Source organism: Styela clava, chromosome 7, assembly GCF_964204865.1.
Source record: "Styela clava chromosome 7, kaStyClav1.hap1.2, whole genome shotgun sequence".
Taxonomy (NCBI): domain Eukaryota; kingdom Metazoa; phylum Chordata; class Ascidiacea; order Stolidobranchia; family Styelidae; genus Styela; species Styela clava.
Window position 1 is genome coordinate 13900135 of NC_135256.1, and position 18018 is coordinate 13918152.

Below are 18018 nucleotides of genomic sequence, written 5' to 3' on the forward strand. Positions count from 1 at the left end.
TCTGGCTGGAAACGATCAAGAGTTCTAATCGATATCAACAGAGTGGAAGTGATTTGTGCTTTCTACAAGTCAATCAATCAAGTTTATTTTTTTCCACCCAGTAAAAAATAAATAAATACCACAGGCACAAATTACAGGAAAATAATAAAGTACACAGTTTTACTGGGAAAGGAAAGTCGCGGGGAACCAATAATGGTTATCGAGCAGCGACACCCGAAGTACCACTGTTATTATTGGATGAACAATAAATAAGGTGAACACTAAACACAATAAATAAGGTGAACACTAAAAACAAATAGCCTACGTTAAGCATTTGTTTACAGCAGTGCTCTTCAACGGGGTATACGGTATACCCAACGACTAACATACCATGATGCGCAACTAAAGCCTTGACCAATCAGGAGTGTCTGACGCGTTCCGCTCCATTACGGCAACTTGATTTGTTAACGCCCACTCGAGCTTTCAGCGTTTTGCTGCAGTTTCATCATATCTGACTCATAGGGCAGAGGTGTATAGTTAATATATTATTCGGTGAATATGGCTAATAAAGGTAAGTTTATTATTTTCATACGTTAGATAAAAAAATATTCACCTGTTCAAAATTACAGATTTCTGTAGTTTGTGCAATGTTTCCAAGAATGTATTTAAAAGACTTTAAACTACCCCTGCATTTCATTTGTTTCTATACTAAACCCACCAATTCAGCCCTAACTTGGACGCTATCTATCAGTCTATGAACTATAGGATATGATAACGGTAAGTTTAAATATTACCTTTCAATGAAAAGTATTGTATCCTTCTCCTGCTGGGCGAAAGAAAAGTTCTTGGAGAACCAAGTCATCTCTGAGTAATTTCATTTTTGTATGGTAAATAAGCTTTTAGAACTAAGTTAGGTAAGCGGCGGTGTGGCTCAACGGGCTAAGCGTTAGGAATACGCTCGCCACCGCACCCCTAATTACTCTGCGTGGGTTCGCAGGTTCGAATCCCATGCAGGGATGGTTATGTGCGAGAGGATTGCTGGACCCCTCGCCGTCGTTGGGTGGTTCACGTAACCGCTGGTCGGTTACGGCTTCCTCCACCACCAAGTCCATGCTTCCGGAAACAAACAATATATAAATAATCCCATACCCGACTTGGAATGGTAACCGGACGAGAGGCCGTGGTTCGCCATATGGATAAGCCGTCTTATCGGCTTTCCTCTCCCCCGGGATAAATATGTAAATCCTATCCTAACGAAGAAGACAAACCATGTCTTCTTATTAACTAGCTGAAAACGCTACACCTATCACACTTGTAGGAAGACGGTGGGCCGAAAATTCAAATCTCAATTTTATATTGCTTTCTGGCTCGAGGAACAAATAAACTGTTAAATATTTCTGACGAAAGGATCAGCGGAACGTTCTTCAACAATCAAAAATTACATGACACCCAAGAGGGCGACTGCTCAGCTTGTGGCTATGACCTGATCATTTAATGGCATATTACAGTTTTTGTTTTGTTTGCACCCAAGAATGAAAAACCTCACTTACACCCTTTGTAACCAATTTATTTCCACCTCCTACTTTACTTAATTATAGTAATTTTACTGTTACCGGTAACTTTAATTACTTACTACAATCTGGACTAGAATTTGGCAATAATAGGCTCTAATTTGGGGAGAATGGAATGAAATGGTCTCGCCCACCTCTTCATGCACCCAATTCTGGCAACTTTGGTTGGGCAACTTGGCATTTGACTCCAACTATAATCAGCTTGGCAATATGTTTTCAATAGAATCTTCCTTTTATATCTTAATTAACGATTAGAAGATCGATCAATTTGGCAATGGCAATCATTACAAAAATATCAATATGGTGTGGCAGAAAATTTTTTTTTTCTTTTCTTGTATTTATTTATTTATTTTTTTTGTTTACTGTATAGTATACCCTAAATTTATCGCGTCTTATTCTTACTTAAATAAATTCTCAGTGGTTGTGTGTGTGTGTGTGTGGCTGGTGGGTGCATGTGAGCGTGTGTGAAATAACTTAATAATTTTAGGTGAGTAAACACGTACCACTTCCTCTTGGCAAAACCTTCCATCTTATATTTTGTACGTTATAAACCTTATCTAAGGTTTTGTTTGCTCCCCTGATTTCATAATCATTTTGTTTTTATCTGTCAAATGTATTGTTATGCTGATTATGGAGTCGAAATAAACTTATACTTATTAAGAATATTGGCCTTATCGATTACAGACCAGTGCACACGTGATGAGTGTTTTCAATTTTAATTCAAGTCTGTAAGTACCGTATCCTGACCTAAACCACTCTAATTTTTAGGCGATGCCCAACTGAACTGTGTCAAAATATCAGCTTCTACTTATCGAACTGGATAACAATCGAATCTCGCCAGTCCCCGCACTTAATGCTTCTGTAATTGGCAAATAAAAGATCAACACTCGCATCAAATTTTCATTCACGTATTTATCTTATTTTAAAGAGGTATGTCTAATCATTCCAATGGCTTGTGCAAGTGTCCTAGCAAAATACAATCAAATGGAAATACTGTTGTTTAACATTAGGTATGAAAAAAGTAAATGATAAGAGAGTTTGCCTATGAAGAATAAAAATAATAAAAAAACAACAAACAGTCAGAATAAAAGAAAGATCGTCCGCCTTACTTATTAAGGATTCAAAGTTATAATCCTATAGTATGAGCGGTAATTTCCCTAAAGAATACTCATAAATGGCAGAGAATGCAAAACAAACTTGATTCTGTCAGTATCATACTTGGTAAGCCATCAAGTAAAACTCGAAATTTACTTAATTAAGGTAGTTGTGAAAATTGTAGCATGGTTCCATCTCTGAATCAATGCTACAAGTACTAAAGAACATTGCTTGAAGCTAACATTCAAAATTCATGCTAAGTTAATTAATTGCTTCCCAGATTTGTAAGGAATCTGATTTTTCCTAGCAAGTTGAAAAATATTTGAAACCAATTCCACACATTTTCGAATAACTAGGTACATAGGGAGTAGAGCTGGGCATTTTCGAATACCTGATGATTTCAGAATCGAATCGAATATTTTTTTCGAATGGAATCTTGAATACTTGGGAAATATATAATTGTATGTAACTTTCTTATTGTATTGGGTCCCCCAGACACATCAATTACTGGAAACGTAACATAGATTGCTGAGCGTTCACACACAATAAAAAACACGTTTTCATCAATAAATCACTACAGAAGAGAGTCATATGTCAGAATTTCGTTGAAAAAATATGGTTTAAATAAAAAAAAAATTGCGAAATTTTCCTCGACCATTGGCGGAAAGGAAAAAAACAAGATGGCGGCGATTCGAAATGCCGCTCTGAACCGATTCGAATAATTTACTATTCGATTCGAAATGCCCAGCCCTAATAGGGACCCAATACGAAAGTAGCTGTAATTGTTTATTACTAAATACTACAGCCTTCTGTGCATCTTTTACACTTGATAAATGCATACCGCCGAGAATCCACTAGTAAAAACTGCCAATTGCACAGTTCTAGCATAAAACGACATCTAGTGCATATTAAGCGGACAAGAGCTCGCATATCAAAATGCTGAATGACTAGTATCACATTGCAAAACATATCTAAAAATTGCCTATAATATGAGGAAGTTATTTCCACAATGATTCCTTTGAGGACATAACACGACTAAAGATATTAATAATACTTGACGATACAATATTTAAAACATGCATTTGCTCATACTGTTACTGTTAACTTTCTAAAGCACTGACATCAGCTTTAGGTAGCTCATAACCCATGGAATATTTTTTACATATCATTTCACCATCATCTATTTTTGTATCGAGGGTGATTGAAAGAAAGCGTGGGTTATATTTCTCAGGCCGCAGCTGTATTTTTCCACTGATATCAGAATCTTGCTGTACAGCTACCTCGTTATCCAAGTATAATATGGATTGCTTCCAATGGGTTTCAGGTTTGAATGGTGAAGTTGACAAAATAACACTGTTCTTAGTGTGGTTGTTCGATTGCGAGTCTTTTTTATCGCCATTACAAGCTAGCTTATATGTTGAAACATCATGACCAGAAAATTTCACATCAAACCAGACAGAAAATCCCTGAAAATCATATTTGAATAATCATAGTTATAAATATCCTTTATCATGAACTGAATAATATGAAAATGTAACTGGTTAATATTGATTCTAGATCAGGGGATGGGTAATTACTTTTCTGAGTGGGCCAGTTGCAGATAATAGACTTGGCTACTGGGCCGGAGACTCAAAGCTCAGTATGAAAAACGTTTATTTCAACAGCTAGACTAACATTTATATAGCAATAAGTAGCACAGTGTAACAATTTGGGTCATTATGGCGTTATTTTAGTCAATATTTTCAACAGAAATTTATATCCATAAATGCTATAGTCATAATTTCAGCAGACACAAGTGGGTCGGATGAAACATTTCGGTGGGCTGGATCCGGCCCATGGGCCGTAATTTATCCACCCCTTTTCTGATCATTGATATATAGATTGCTGGGGAAATTTATTGCATCTTCATTCATGTTCCCTCAAATTTGCATTTCAAAGGTAAACGAGCTTGCAGGAATACAAGTTTTACATTATTTTGTGATACATGACTGATTTTATAATAATAAGAATGCAGAAGTTATCGAAAAATCTTGTTCATACCTGGCAAGTCGAAACGATACCAATGTGGCTGTTTTTCCAGAAATATACTGTAGCCCCATATCACAACTGACCACATAAATATTTTCATGACATAGTCTAATTCTTATACACTTCTCAACGTCATTTACCCTTATTCAGGAGCTTGGAGCTTGGTAAAGGCCACAACTGAGCACTGAAGTATGCATAGCTACACAATTAACATGTTATATATAAAAACCTGTAGATCGGCGATTCCAAAACATTTGAATGAAAACTTATATTGAACTAATGATAAATCATCTGTAGTCACAGTGTACAAGTCAAGTTTTGCAACAGTTTGCTCATGAGACAAAACGCTTTCTCCACCTATACATTTCACCATTACCTGAATTAGAAAAATCATTATAGCAGAAATAATGGTTCGCATTAACATCAAACCCAGTCTAAAGATATGAATATACAAATATTTCATATGAATAATTCATAATTTATTCAGAAATTTAGCATGAATCCTATTTCCGCAGCTAACGAAGCATTTCACAAACAATTCAGAATATTAATAATTGAAGTATTTGGTTGCAATAAGGTTCCATCATATATAATAATTCGCATTCTTAAAACATGGTATTTATTATTATTTTATATACACACATATAATACATGATGGTTAGTTAAATAGGTTTTTTCCTATATTTCAATAACATGAAATATATAGTTCCAATTAAATTCAAATATTCACAACTCAAATACAATACTAACATATCTCCTGAATGATATAATTTAAATTTTAACCCACAATCTCAGTGTTACTTCAATTGGGTTGGGGTGGCTGAGGGGTTAAGCATTAGACTTAACTGTGTTGGCATTGCAAATTACAAATCTCATGCCTCCCACCTCACCTGGGGTGTAATTAATTGGATAGGCAAGAACCGGTAAGATTCCCCCTCCAAATAAATAGTAGCGCTCCCCCATCGTTAGATATCAGGAGCTGCTCGTACAGGTCCAGGCAAGAGTAGTCATTGTATGAAACAAATTCATTAATTATTCCAGACCAGTAAGATCCATATTTTTTTCCAAGATTTCTTCCCCACAATCACCAAAAAAAGCAAAGTGATCCATAGGTATACCAATTTAAGATGCCATAAGGCTAGGTTATAGAATCTGAGATAGCCCATCACAAAAAGTATCTGGGAATCAAGTGATGATTGCAAAAAGATGTTACTTCTGAACTACTTGCATGCGTTCTTACCTCCTTTGCTAATGATTCTCTGGCAAATGGGATTAGACATGCCATGTCGACACCATAAACTTCATCCATATCATTCCAAAAATTAACTTTTTCCACCATCACCTCATCATCGCATACAGGTGCAACAAAGATAGTGGCATGATCTGGCAACATTAAACCTCCGGGCTTCAACCATTTATCTCTGGCCCATATGACGGATGACAACATTGATTCATAAAGCAAACAGTATCCCATCCATTCACTGACGATGATATCAACTTTTTCTGGCAAATTTACTTCTTCCATAACACCATGAATAACTTGGACACGGTCTTGCAATCCATTGTGCTCAACTACCTGTTTAAGGATAGGAATATTCTTTTATAACCCTGGGAAGAGGAAAGCTGATATGACGACCTAATGGCAAACCATAGCCTCTCGTTCGGTTACCAGTCCATTTCGGCTATGGGATTAGTTAGCCAGTTATTTGTTTTCAGATGCATGGGCTTGATTGTGGAGGAAGCCACAACCACCAACCGGTTATGTGAACCCCCCTTGTGAGTGAGCAGTGAGAAAACCAACAATCCTCTCGCGAACCCACGCAAGGCAAGTGTATTCCTAATACTTAGCACGATGCGCCACACCGCATACTAGCTGTTTTTATTGGAATAGTTTATTTTGAAATACGAAAGATGAGAAACCAAATTCATATACGAACATAATAGGCTACTAAATTTTGCTGTCATAGCTATAATGCAAGATGCACAAGTAAATCTTGCTGGAATTTATGGCCATTCGAATTATATCAAAATGCGACATTAAGATACCAGCATAGACAAAGATATTAACGATGATTTTTAGATGGTAGACCTAATAAATCTAAGAACAATATACCCCAGATTTAGCTGGTCTTACAGCTGAACAGCTCAAAGATATAAGCTATAGAATGTGTGATTGAAAAATCTGGTTGGAATTTATACTATATATATACGATATACTATTATAACACTAACATCAAACAACTGACTTTCAAATACTTACAGAATGAGTAAAAATAAGATTTGTAAATAATATGAATCAAAAAATGTTTAACATTTTCACACCTTTTCTGCCTGCTTGGCAATTTTGCTGGCTTCAACTGCATAAACTTTTGCTGCACCAACTTGAGCACAGAAACAACTTAGAATACCAGTGCCAGCACCAACATCTAGTACTACCTGAAAAATGAAATAGATAAAGTTATTTTATTATTACAAAAGGAATTCTATTTTCTCTAGAAATACAGAGAGTTTTTATGAACATGGTGTGAGCATAATAACGGTTCTACAAAATAGAAAACTTTATTGCCATACAAATGTCTCCTTTCACTGCTGAAAATCAGAATCGTTCCAACCAGGGGTTGGAGGTTTTTGTGCAAGGGAGGAGGAGAGAATCTATTTTGCATAGGGACGCATTAAGAAAAGCATTTAATTCACAACTTACATTGTTGAAAATCGCATTAATATTATTTCAATAATTCACATTTGAGATATTTTAAATACAACTGAAATTCAAAAATGAATCTAAATTTTGTATGTAGTGGTAAGAAATATCCTAATTTTCCCCAAAAGCAAAGGGCGCGAAAATTGCTCCGGGTCATAGTTTGCGCATCCCTGATTTAAACTTATAACCTAAAATGAATAAATGCCAATGCTGCAATCTTCCATGAGGCAGGTTAGTATAAATGTTCATACAAAGTTGGGTTGTGCATAAATAAATTTGATCCCGAAGTTCACATATGCAACTCGAGTGAATATAATGCAATGTCTGGCACTCAATATGGTTCTAGACAAAAAAGGCAAACTTAAAAACATTCACACATAGAAAAACTATCAAATAATGTGCCGGTCAAAAATTGAAATGGGTGAAACATATAACATGAAATGTAGTGCTGGGATCCCATTGTGCGTAAGAAGAGCACACATAAAACATCTCACATAAAAAACATGTACATGTCACATCATGTCCAAACACAATTAACTCTAGTGAAAATTTTGCTGCCGTTTCATTTTCAATACAAGATTGCAAATGAGGCCTCAAAGAAGTTTCTGCAACTTGTTGCTCTGCAGCGGCGTGTAGCCGATTTCTTTGCTTCGTTTTAATTAAAGCTAGTGATGAAAATGTTTTTTTCGCATAATGCAGTAACTGGTTGAAAATACACACAACAGTTTGATTGCTCGATTGCTTAGCAATGGGTATTTATTATCAAGAGATATCCAAAATTGTGACAGTGATTCTTTTTTAAGTCTGGACTGTAAAGTCAAATCACAATTTTAATCAAGCGTTTTCTTTTTTATCGGGTTCATCAAAGCCGGGGCCGAATAAGCTAAAAATGTGATTACTCTGCACCAAGATGACGCAAAAGACGTCGCAAGTTGTCACGAAAGACTTCGCAATACTGCTAGTGCAATATGACGGCAGAAGAGAAATTGCGTAATAAACCAACGCAACCTCGTCTTCGGTGAAGCGATTGAGTCGGCATAAAAACAACAAAAGAACGAGACTTCTCGCGAAATGGCGATTGGGAACCACTGTCATATACCATACTTCTGTACTTGAATTGGGAACTGACATGTCACAACAGTACCAGGTTGCAGCAACGTACAAAGACACAACATGCAAACTTCTGGATTTGTGCAATTTTTAAACTTGAACAATCAAAAAATTAGTCTCACACAGTTCAGTTGGGCAATGGCTAAATCATTAAATACCTGTAAATCCAACCCTTTCTGGTGATTTATATTTAATGGCATGGCAGAATCGTGTCACATGTCCTGACTGCCTGATGCAGTGCAGCAGTGATGTGTTACCGGTAAGCAGTAAATATTACAGAATTACCTTTCCACTTATTGCATCTCTACATGAAAATATTGCTTTTTTGTATGCATTAGTTCGTTCACCATCACCAAGCATTTCCTCGTGGACAGAAATATCGCAATACGATTCAAAATATGATTTTTCTTTCATAGAGTGAAGTCTTGGGCGTTTCGCTTTGTCAGCCATGTTATTAATCGATAATCGTCGAATCAAAGATTTAATAAGCATTACACATCACTGCAAAAACTGAAAAAAATAAGTGTAAGTTGGTGTTACTCGGATATCAAAGAAATACTACTTCTATCGAACACCATGAACTACAGACAATACAAACAAGAGCCTATGAAATTAGTATTACTTTAGATAAGATAATGCAGCACGCCAGACATCGCTGCAATCTCGCCAGCAAGTAGCTCACGCTGTGTTTAGCATTTGGCCTACTCCGGAGGTTCTCGACATTTTCACTTGGCGGTTCGCAACAACGGTAATTGATAATTGAATGAGCACTAGGCCTACTGTATTAATGTCGTATTCCTCGCAATAATACATCCGAGGATTTACCGCTACTTCGGTAAAAGGACTGATTTTTATTGATACGATTACCCACAATTGCCACAATATTAAATTAAAGTCGCGTAATAATTTTATGATACTGCGTTTGGTCAGTATATATTTACGGTTTGGTGCTCATTGTGCAGCAAATTGCAGGTTTATGATGTCACAATGAGTTCGGTAACAGTTGAGTAGGGATGGCCCCCGATTGTTGTTTGGATGGCCAGGTTGGCCACGTGTATGGTGGCCCATCGTTGTCACGCGTAAAATTGAAAATAAAAATAAAAAATAAAAAACCGAAAATAAAAAAATTGTTGTAAAAAAACATAAAAATAATTAAAAAAAAAAATAAAAAAATAAAATGAAAATTAAAAAAAAATAAATAAATAAAAACGAAAAAAAAAAACAAAAAAATAAATTAAAAAAAAAAAAAAATTAAAAAAAAAAAAATTGAATAAAAAGAAAATAAAAAGGTTGACAACGATGGTCCGCCTCGTGGCCCATCGTTGTCACGCGTTTTTATTTTTAGAAAATTTGCTTCTGCTTGGGACCAACGTTGTCAGGCATAATCCTACGCGCACAAATGTGTTCCGCGGGTTTCAAACTCACTACTGATTTTCTTGAGCAATTTTCAATATGAAAATGTTCTATAAATTCTCCATGCTACAAGTTCAACAAGAACTAATATATTTATAATAATGATAAGAGAATATAGAATTGAATACGAAAATTCGGAAAATTTGTTTTTAACGTGTATAAGGTAATTTAATTGGCGAATGCTGCTTAACTACTCAGTTGTCTGGACACTCGCGATGCCGGTACCGTCTTACCAAATACCGGTAGTCGGTTATAGTCGCTTTGCGTCTGACCGTACCGGTAGCCATACAATCACTCATGAAAGAATGGGAGATACGGATAGTCTCGTAGAATATAGAATACTGAAACACTCTCTGCGCCTGCCCCATACCGTACAGCCGTAACGTACCGATCCAGACAAATGATAAATCGCCCGTGCTCAACCATTTATTTCAATCCATACCTCGATCCTAGTAGAATATAGTGAGTCGAGGTATGGATTGAAATAAATGGTTGAGCACGGGCGATTTATCATTTGTCTGGATCGGTACGTTACGGCTGTACGGTATGGGGCAGGCGCAGAGAGTGTTTCAGTAGACTACATTCTATCGAGACTATCCGTATCTCCCATTCTTTCACGAGTGATTGCATGGGTACCGGTACGGTCAGACGGTACCGTACCGGCATCGCACGAGTGTCTGAGCAGTTAAGCAGCATTTTCCAATTAAATATCTTCTACACGTAAAAACAAATTTTCGTATCCAATTCTATATTCTCGTATCATTATTATAAATATATTGCTTGTGGTTGAAGTTGTAGCATGGAGAATTTATAGAACATTTTCATGTTGAATTTATTGGATATTGCTCATGAAAATCAGTAGTGAGTTAGAAACCCAGGAAACACATTTGTGCGTGTAGGATTAAGCCTGACAACGTTGGTCCCAAGCAGCACCAAATTTTCCAAAAATAAAAACGCGTGACAACGATGGGCCACGAGGCGGACCATCGTTGTCAACCTTTTTATTTTCTTTTTATCCAATTTTTTTATTTTTTTTTTTTTTCAATTTTTTTTTTAATTTCAATTTTTTTTTTTATTTCTTTTTTTTCAATTATTTTCATGTTTTTTCATAACTATTTTTTTATTTTCGCTTTTTCATTTTATTTTTTCATTTTTTGTTAAATTTTACACGTGACAACGATGGGCCACCATACACGTGCAATAAAAAAACATGGTAGATTTAGCGTTTAAACAGCGGTAAATGTGACATGTTTTAAATCTTCAGGAACTACCTTGTTTCCCCGGAAATAAGATAAATATTTCAATTTTGTTCCAAAAAATAACACTAGGGCTTATGGACCTTTCCCCGAGCATCGACTTCCTTGTTTACTTCGTGACATTGGCCAATCAGCAAATTGCAAAAAGTGACGTAACAATGCTCCCTTTTCGCATCCGGTCAGAGTGAGACACTTTTCTCACTCAGACAGATTTTCAAGCGTGGTCGTAAACATTACCTCGTTTTCGCATTTTTGAACTCTATTCGTTAGTTTTCAGTTGTGTTTTGGAAACTTAAATGTAAATCAGATAATTAAATGGTCACCCTGTCTTCCTAGGAGTTTTATTTTAATTGCAGTAATAAAAATCAGTGTAGAAATAGCTGTGATAGACTAGGCTAAAATTCTTTATCGGTAATTTTAAAAAACAGATTGTTGTATGCGATGAATCATAATGATGGTTTGAAACACATATCCCATTTCACAGGCGCCAACTCGCAAAAGCACTCTTAACATAGCCCCGAAAATTTTGCATTGGTTAAGTCAGCGATTCCCAAACTCTCCGCCCAACACTAGTGTTCCGCGAGCGTCTTCCGAGTGTTCCGTGGAGAAGAAATCAAAAATATCGCCATTGCGATCTAGAAATCGTGTAGTTGTCGCCAAACTGACCGTTCAATATCGCGTTATCGTCGGCCTAAAGCAGACTAACTGAGGTAGAGTAGTGGCATTTTCGTGACCGTCGTCGTAGCTTTTTGACTGTTAAGTTTACATAGACTTACCATACGTCCCGCCGTTTTAGGCGGGACAGTCCCACTTTTTAACGTTTTGTCCGGGCGTCCCGACCGGTCAGCCAAAAGTCCCGCTTTGGCGTTCACCCAGTCAGCATGATACATGAACATCACCAATTAGCATGTTCTCGATACTGTTGTTGCCGTGTGGTGTACCGGTGGTAGCATACTTACTGAAGGTGGATGCGTGGTTTTGTTTGTTTCGTTGTTTTCCGCTAACATTATTAGCGGTTAATTGCTACAATAGTTACGTGTAAGCCCCATACGTCAAAAGAGCGCTTAACGTAAAGTCCTTTCTATTTATTGAATTGAAACCGATTTTTAGACAGACACCACATGCACTCTCGATGACAATATAGTTACTGAAGACAGCCGGGATGGTTTTAAATGTGTGCCTAATGTAAAATCGGTAAATTTAAAGTTGAAAAAAAAAACACATCTATGGCCTTTGGAGGCGTCCCGCTTTGAGGTCACAAAAAATATGGTAACCCCAAGTTTACAGCAATCATTTTGGTTTTGTTATAAGCAAACAAGTAGGTCTAAAGAAAAAAGGCAAAAGGCCAACTCTTCTTCCTCCGTCGCTGCCTGGTTTTACTATGAAATGCTGAAAAATTACTCATGTTCGCTAAATTCAATTCAGCAGATAAATAAACTGCAGCTCGCGAAATTGCAGCAAGTAGGCTACTTTTATATTTCCCTAGAGGTAACATTGGAGGCAAACACTACGTAATGAAAAGTAAACGACATAGACAGGTAAAAAATTGTGAATTGGTGAATTTATTGATTCATATACACAGCTCTTAAATTAGGAAACAATAAAACATTTATAATAAATGCAATATGTAAAATATTCAATCATATTTCAGGTATGTTTAACCGTAGTAGTATATATTTACGGTTTAACACAATTCTGTTAGTTTTCGCGGCGCATTTGGCAACTCGTCACGGCGAACCCATTGGGAACCGCTACATTACACCGTTTTTCTTTATCAATTTTAGCTTTCCATTTTTTGGTGTTCCGTGAGGCGAGATAAAAAGTCTAAGTGTTCCGTGGCCGAAAAAGTTTGGGAAACGCTGGGTTAAGTATAGGAAGAGTTTTTCGGGGGTCAAAGGTCCATTTTCGGGTGATATCTTATATTTTTATTTATCAAAAACGAAATTAAAAGGTAGAGAATTACGAGATTTTCAAATATACAAACTATGAAAACCGATATCCATTTACTTACAAATAACACGTTCTTAGTCAAAACAATTTTAAAATATAGATTATCAATCATTTAAAACGTGTAGGAGCAATGACATTAAACAGACTAGGTCTTATTTTAAGCGGAGGGCTTATATTAAAATCATTTTTAAAAATTAGGCTAGGTCCTATTTTCAGGAAAGGTCTTATTTTCGGGGAAACACGGTATATAAAATGGGTGCCGAAAGCGCAAAACACTTCGCCATATTTTTTCAAATTTTAGTGTTTGAATATTCTCTGACACAACTTTATGTGGCGACTTTATCTTAGCTATCTTGGTATCCCAGGCTAAAAGATTCTCTTACTCAAAGTTGTATCAACTATCCGATTCAATAGTACTGGATTCAACGATACCTCACAAATATGTTTACGGTTCATTGAAAAAAAAAAAAACAGGCCCGACTCAATTAGTTTTATCATCGAGAACTGCAGTCACTCTACCTTGTTCGTTTGCTTTCGGACGAAAAAGGTAAGGCTTTTTTCGAAAAAACATCCGCTCATATAAAAGATTCGCCGAAAAGACAAACGCCATATCATTGATGCTTTTCAGTTGTTGGGTTACTATGGATACAAATGGTACGAAACGTTCAGTTGAGTCTCGCTTCCGATCAAAGAAAAATGTCAAAATTACTGTCGTGGTGAAGGATAAACAATGTTCAATCTATACAAAAAGGATGTACAGTATGATTCCACCTTGTTCGCCGAGATACAAAACAGAACAAACAAAAACTATACAGCACGCAACAAAGTCTTTCAAGTGGGAACAAAATACTTCAAATTGGGATAGTATCTTCCGTATGCTGCATGGCACGTCAAAATTAGCCACAATAGAAGAAACGGGTGAACTTTACAATGAAGAACCTAATACAGACTCTGGCATTTACTATCGGCAATGTACAAAATCGAACGTTTTCACATCGCGCTCCGGCAAAGAAATCTCAAGAGAAAAATTGTTCAGTATTCCTGAAGAACAAGAATCTCCTAGTTTATGCGAAGTTATGTCACCAACGTTCAAGTCGAAATTTGTATTTCCCCCGACTATGGTTTATTGTCGATAATCTTGTGTGGAATTCCTGTACATAAATAATTTTTATAATTCGTCACTTTTTGCCTCATATTTTTATTATTTCTCATTTTATGCAATATATTTTTTATGAATAATATTGTCGATATTATTACTTCGGGGGGAATTATTAGAAGGCCGTTATGACATTGAATTGTCTTGACAACTTAGGCACCTTTCAGTTTCAGAAAAGTAGTGTTAGGGAGGCTCAAACCATTGGCTCGATTAGAGTTGGATTATAGTCATTTCATTAATCAAAGACCCAAAGTAACTCGAACAATCGAAAAAGAATGACCCCGAAATAGAGAGACCTCGTCAACAACTAACCTAGGGCGACTTAACTCAGTGATATACTAGACTTCAATTCGGAGGACCCTTGAGTGACTCGTCTTGACGCAGAGATTAGAGATTTCTATCCAACACTGATGAAAAACAATGATTATTTCTGCGTTATATGACGCTGTTTAATATATTTGGCGTATACACATACATATATATATATATATATATATAAGTGGAAACCCAATACGAAAACACAAAGTTCGAAGCGTCTGAAATTCTAAGTTTATATGCGAGTTTGAGAATGATAAAACTTTGCGTTAATTGAAGTCATTCAGAATTTCGAAGCCTTATCCCATATTGTCAGTATGCACGACTTCAATATTCGATCCATTTGTGACAGGGTGACATTTCAGCTAATATTTGTGACAGCACTTGACACGTCTTATTTTCTATCGAAAAATAGTCATGTGAAATGAGAAGGGTGGACATAAGTTATCTTAGTTCGAAGTTGTTACACCATGCTGGGCTCTTATTTCGCATAGGATATGGTCGAAATCGTATCCCTTGCTTCCGACCAAGTATTTACGTAAGTTAATTGAAAGAAATGTTTATAGTAAGCAAATGCAATTGAATGCATATACGTCCGCTCCTTTAACGTTTTCCAAAAACTTTTGTTTTGGGATGTTTCTCGTTTATTTTGAAAATAGTGGAACTATTTAACATGACGCATGTACAACGATTTTGTGTTAACGCAGTCGATCGTGTTCGTAGATGCGGCATACATAATACAACATAAAAATGTGAAAATAAAAATATTGTCTGTCGTCTTTGGTCAAATTATTTATATATATTTCAGAAAATAGACAGTTTGACAATTTTACAATAAGTTTTCTATATCATGAGTAACTAACATCATTAGTCTTGATTAGTGATATCAATTTGACGTCGATGTGTTTTACCATTTTATGACGACCAACTAACTACATGAGATATCTTTTATTATAAATTAGTGGAATCCGTGTTACATAATTAATGATGCTCGGGTGGCCATAACTTCACGTGTACTTCAAATCAAATGTGAACTAACAGAATACTAGCATTCGAATCACAATGTTAAATCAGAATCTAAATAACCAGTTGAAAGGGACTATCCGCAAATTTATATATATATGTGGAATTAGATTAAACTAGACATATGACTTACTTATCTTAACTATGACTCTTTGGCTCGAAACTTGGAAGCGGATATGCTGTAGGCCAGTAGCAGTACCGGATTTCAAAAAACACTTGAATTTGGAGGGTTCATCCTGTTTGTCATTCGATCCCGATCTTTTGTTCTTTCGAAAGGGGGCGTACCCCAGATTCCAATCCGATCTTTCATTTAAACTCTTACATTTTTGTGAATATGTCTGAATAGAGTATTTTTAAGGATGTTCCACGTCAACATTACCGTTAGATTGTGAGAACATAGGGTAGCCAAAGTCGGACATGACATACAATCCTTTCGCTTTTAATTTTGCTTAGCTGAAAATGAAATGTCAAAAATACCGCCACGCTGTACGTGGTTATACATTTTATGTCGGATCTAACATGATCAAGTTTAGCATTTTAAGCGCATATTTTCATCATTATTAAAAATTAGTGGAATTCGTGTTACATAATGAATGTTGCACGGGTAGCTATAACTTCACGAGTACTTCAAATCAAACGTGAACTAACAGAATACTAGCATTCGAATCACAATGTTAAACCAGAATCTAAATACCCAGTTGAAAGGGATTATCCACATTCACAATGAAATGTCCAAAAAAAACCGCCGCGGTGTACGTGGTTATACATTTTATGTCAGATCTAACATGATCAAGTTTAACATTTTAAGCGCATATTTTCATCATTATTAAAAATTAGTGGAATTCGTGTGGAATAAATTCAATGTTGAATTCTACTACCAATATCCTCCGAGGCTGAAAAGTGAGTGTATGGATGAGCGGAAATACGAAAGTTTTTGCTGAGAATACGTGATGCGATGCATCGCATAAACCAGTGATTTCGCTATTTTGTTGTTTTTCCGTCGGTGCAGCCGTTCCACCCAAACCAAATAGGCTGCATTGCTTTGTTAAGCGATTTCTCATCCGCCGTTATTTTGCGTGTTTGATACCTGCGGAGATAAACCATTGTTAACGTTTTTGTAAAAATATGATTTCATGCATTTCACTGCTGTGTAATTTTGAAGTAAGTGCTATGCATCCAAGATGAATCTTAATTTATCACATCATGAATTCTGTAACATTCCGTATATTTGTTCGCTTGCAACACATATTTTAATGGCTTAACTTCTATAAATTTGAATTAATGAATCAAGCAAGACATCTGTGACCGCTTATATCATTTTTTAAATTATAATAAGGAAAGACTTTGGAGCGCTTCTTTTATCATTTGTAAACATTTATTAAATTATAGGTAAATTGCATTTAATTTTACAACCACCGGTTGGTGAATGTATTTTTAGATACAGGAAGGTTTTGAGTCAAATTTCGCGATTTGGTAATTATCAACTATCATACAGCTGTTCTTCTTACTGTGTGATGTTACAAGTTACAGTCTGGGTTTTAATGAATCAATTTAAATCAATGTCTAACGTTATGTGAGGAGCTACTATTATTTGGAAAGACCGGAATCTTTCCGGTTTAGCATGGTCAAGCAAATTTGTCACATCTTGGGTGAGGTGGGCAAGTGTGATTTCAATACGAGATGTGTATTCTTGCGATACCAACACAATTAAGTCTAATGCTTCAACCGCAATGCCAGGGATGGCGAACCGTTTTAATGAGTGGATAAAAAATGATATATTCATCACGGAAAAAAGAACTGTTGGTCATAAACTTTCAATCAAATTTGTGCATGAATGAGAAACCTACTGTTACGTTTTTTCTGCGAGTCATATAACTTTGGTTGCAGTGTGTAGTTTTGATCTTTACACATGCAACACTTATATCAGGACTGAGGCGATTGCCGGCACTCTTTTTTACAAAATTTATTCGGGAATACACTGATTCGTTTGCATATAAATGATCGAAAACCTTCATAACGCTATAATTTTTTTCAATCTGGTGAATTGTATTTTTCCATCCCATCACAGGATAAGGGATAAGTTGCAAGAAATGGATGTACTATAATGCATACTATAGTTCACATATGTTCGATATATATGCCGCGTGTTCGATTTTTTCGTAATGAACAAGTTTACGATAAAAAATCCAAAAATTGCAAAAAAAATCATTCTTAGATTGTTCGTTTTCATCGTCGTTCCGAAAAATAAAGGCCTTATTAGGCTAAAAAATTCGATTGTATTTAATTTTTAATCTTGTAAACGAAATTTATTTGCGACAAGAATTATTAAGTCGATTAGAAATATATATAAATAAATGTTAGTTTGAAAGAAATTTAAAACGGAAAATTCGTTAGCAAGCCTTTTTATTTGTAAACGACAAA

At 35.8% G+C, this 18018-nt stretch overlaps 1 protein-coding gene across 1 annotated transcript; it reads right to left on the minus strand.

Moving 5' to 3' along the window:
* Positions 1-2442: 2442 nt before the first annotated feature.
* On the minus strand, positions 2443-8999 carry LOC120328393 (protein arginine N-methyltransferase 6-like). Its single transcript, XM_039394862.2, has 5 exons — positions 8770-8999; positions 6996-7109; positions 5914-6249; positions 4903-5049; positions 2443-4111 (listed from the first exon to the last, which is right to left on the minus strand). Exons 1-5 carry the CDS (start codon positions 8974-8976, stop codon positions 3746-3748), a joined length of 1170 nt encoding a protein of 389 aa, XP_039250796.1. The 5' UTR covers positions 8977-8999; the 3' UTR covers positions 2443-3745.
* Positions 9000-18018: the final 9019 nt, after the last annotated feature.

Coding starts and splice junctions, on each gene's coding strand:
- LOC120328393 (XM_039394862.2), bottom strand. CDS start 8,976: ATGCTTATTAAATCTTTGATTCGACGATTATCGATTAATAACATGGCT. Junction 5,050..5,913: donor GAGAATCATTAGCAAAGGAG/GTAAGAACGCAT, acceptor TTTCTAATTCAG/GTAATGGTGAAATGTATAGG. Junction 4,112..4,902: donor TTGGAATCGCCGATCTACAG/GTTTTTATATAT, acceptor TATGATTTTCAG/GGATTTTCTGTCTGGTTTGA.